The following is a 3521-nucleotide window of genomic DNA, read 5'->3' as shown; positions in this document are numbered from 1 at the left end:
CAAAATAACAAAATAAAGCACTCCAGGACCATTAGGCGTTCCGAGGGAATTCTTCCAAACACTGAAGAAGGAAATAACATGAACATCACATCTCTTATAGATAATAGGGAAAAAATGCCTTCTATCTTACATCCTTGAAAGCAAAACCTAATAGGAATCATATAAGAGAGGAAAATTAGAGGTAAGTCTCTCTCATTAATTTAAATGCAAAGGCTAAAAAGTACAAATAAAAAAACACTTAGCTGTATTAAAGAACTAAATATGAGACAGGAAACCATTAAAAACCTACAGGAGACTGTCTTTTTCCCATTGGGCATTCTTTCCTGCTTTGTCAAAGAATAGTTGACCATAGAGTTGAGGGTCCATTTCTGGGCTCTCTATTCTGTCCCATTGATCTATGTGTTTGTTTTTGTGCCAGTACCATACTGTCTTGATGATGACAGCTTTGTAATAGAGCTGGAAGTCCAGAATTGTGAGGCCGCCAGCTTTGTTTTCTTTTTCAACATTCCTCTGGCTATTCTGGGTCTTTTCTGGTTCCATACAAAATTTAGGATTATTTGTTCCATTTCTTTGAAAAACAGTGGATGGTATTTTGATGGGGATTGCATTGAATGTGTAGATTGCTTTAGGTAGCACTGACATCTTCACAATATTTGTTCTTCCAATCCATGAGCATGGACCTTTTTCCATTTCTTTGTGTCTTCCTCAATTTCTTTCATGAGTATTTTAGAGTTTTCTGAGTACAGATCCTTTGCCTCTTTGGTTAGATTTATTCCTAGGTATCTTATGGTTTGGGGTGCAATTGTAAATGGGATTGACTCCTTAATTTCTCTCTCTTCTGTCTTGTTGTTGGTGTATAGGAATGCCACTGATTTCTGTGCATTGATTTTATATCCTGCCACTTTACTGAATTCCTGTATGAGTTCCAGCAAAACTGAAAAAGTGCTCAACATTGCTCGGCATCAGGGAAGTCCAAATCAAACTTCAATGAGATACTACCTCACACCGGTCAGAATGGTGAAAATTAACAAGTCAGGAAACAACAGATGTTGGTGAGGATGCGTAGAAAGGGGAAAACTGCTACACTGTTGGTGGGAATGCAAGCTGGTGCAACCACTCTGGAAAACAGTATGGAGGTTCCTCAAAAAGTTGAAAATAGAGGCCTCTGCAGCCCCGCAGGCCTCGGCTCTCGTACTCCCGGCTCTGCGCGGCTCGCGGCTCGCGGCCCCACGTCCAGGCTCCTGCAAGATGACGCTCAAGGCGAGCGAGGGCGAGGGCGGGGGCAGCATGCGCACGGCGCTCTCCGACCTGTACCTGGAGCACTTGCTGCAGAAGCGCAGCCGGCCCGAGGCTGTGTCACACCAGGTGAATGCCGTGACTGAGGACATGTACACCAATGGTTCTGCTGCCCCAGGTAGCCCTACCCAGGCCAAAGGGCAGGAGGTACGGAAGGTGCGACTCATACAGTTCGAGAAGGTCACAGAAGAGCCCATGGGAATCACTCTGAAGCTGAATGAAAAGCAGTCCTGTACGGTGGCGAGGATTCTTCATGGTGGCATGATTCATAGACAAGGCTCCCTTCACGTCGGGGATGAGATCCTAGAAATCAATGGCACAAATGTGACTAATCACTCAGTAGATCAGCTGCAGAAGGCGATGAAAGAAACCAAAGGAATGATCTCATTAAAAGTAATTCCCAACCAGCAAAATCGTCTTCCTGCACTACAGATGTTCATGAGAGCACAGTTTGACTACGATCCCAAAAAGGACCATCTGATCCCTTGCAAGGAGGCGGGACTGAAGTTTGTTACTGGGGACATCATCAAGATAATCAACAAAGATGATAGTAACTGGTGGCAGGGGCGGGTGGAAGGTTCCTCCAAGGAGTCAGCAGGCTTGATCCCTTCTCCTGAGCTGCAGGAATGGCGAGTGGCTAGTGTGGCTCAGTCTGCTCCAAGTGAAGCCCCCAGCTGCAGTCCGTTTGGGAAGAAGAAGAAATACAAAGACAAGTACCTGGCCAAGCACAGCTCAATTTTTGACCAGTTGGATGTTGTTTCCTATGAGGAAGTTGTTCGGCTCCCTGCATTCAAGAGGAAGACCCTGGTGCTGATCGGAGCCAGTGGAGTGGGTCGCAGCCACATTAAGAATGCCCTACTCAGCCAGAACCCGGACAAGTTTGCATACCCTGCCCCATATACAACACGGCCACCCAAGAAGAGTGAGGAAGACGGGAAGGAGTACCACTTCATCTCCACCGAAGAGATGACCAGGAACATCTCTGCCAATGAATTCCTGGAGTTTGGCAGCTACCAGGGCAATATGTTTGGCACCAAATTTGAAACCGTGCACCAGATTCATGAGCAGGACAAGATTGCCATCCTTGACATTGAGCCCCAGACCCTGAAGATTGTCCGCACGGCAGAACTGTCACCATTCATCGTGTTCATCGCACCTACTGACCAGGGCGCTCAGACGGAAGCCCTGCAGCAGCTGCAAAAGGACTCCGAAGCCATCCGCAGCCAGTACGCACACTACTTTGACCTCTCGCTGGTCAATAATGGCGTTGACGAAACCCTTAAGAAACTGCAAGAAGCCTTTGACCAGGCATGCAGTTCTCCACAGTGGGTGCCTGTCTCCTGGGTTTACTAAGCTTGCAGATATGCCCTTCTCTAGCAGTTTGAATTTCATTCTCCTTGCTTTAACACAAACAGGGACACTCCACCCAGTATGTCAGCTTCCAGTGCTCTGCATCTATCCTAATTAGGCCAGTGGGTGTCAGTCTTGTTCAAGTCCCTTGGCTGGGCTCCGATTTTCCTGATCAATGGAGCCCCATTGATCAGGGTTTCAGAAGGATCTCTGGAACTCTGAGGCCCAAAGTACTATCAAAATGCAACTGCTAATCAAAGATGGTGCACACGGAGAGGAAAAGGCAATGGCCCTTGTTCTTTAAAGCCTGTGCTCCTTCACCTTTACACTGGGCATCTCATGTGTCTTTGAAGCATCTGTAACCTCAACTTTCTAAAATGCCAAAATGAAGCGGCTGTGCAATAGAATGATGTCTGCTCTAGGGACACCCTCAAAAGCAATAAAAACGTTGCTGTGTTAAAATGCCAAAAAAAAAAAAAAAGTTGAAAATAGAGCTACCATACGACCCAGCAATTGCACTACTGGGTATTTACCCCAAAGATACAAATGTAGGGATATGAAGGGGTACGTGCACCCCAATGTTTATAGCAGCAATGTCCACAATAGTCAAACTGTGGAAAGAGCCAAGATGTCCATCGATAGATGAATGGATAAAGAAGATGTGGTATATATATATATATATATATATATATATATATATATATATACACAATGGAATATTATGCAGCCATCAAAAGGAGTGAAATCTTGCCATTTACAACGATGTGGATGGAACTGGATGGTGTTATGCTGAGTGAAATAGGTCAATCAGAGAAAGACATGTATTATATGACCTCACTGATATTAGGAATTCTTAATCTCAGGAAACAAACTGA

General features: G+C 45.2%; 1 protein-coding gene across 1 annotated transcript; it reads left to right on the top strand.

The window, feature by feature from the left end:
• The first annotated feature begins 1174 nt into the window (after positions 1–1174).
• Positions 1175–3108, top strand: LOC112829029 (55 kDa erythrocyte membrane protein). The gene has a single exon (XM_073880938.1). The coding sequence runs from the start codon at positions 1249–1251 to the stop codon at positions 2647–2649; it is 1401 nt and encodes a 466-aa protein (XP_073737039.1). The 5' UTR covers positions 1175–1248; the 3' UTR covers positions 2650–3108.
• Positions 3109–3521: the final 413 nt, after the last annotated feature.

Source organism: Callorhinus ursinus, unplaced genomic scaffold (assembly GCF_003265705.2).
Source record: "Callorhinus ursinus isolate GAN/ISIS: 27379988/994484 unplaced genomic scaffold, GSC_fseal_2.0 scaffold40, whole genome shotgun sequence".
In the NCBI taxonomy this organism is placed as follows: Eukaryota; Metazoa; Chordata; class Mammalia; order Carnivora; family Otariidae; genus Callorhinus; species Callorhinus ursinus.
The sequence above is the reverse complement of the archived record's forward strand: the minus strand, read 5'-3'. Positions and strand labels throughout refer to the sequence as shown.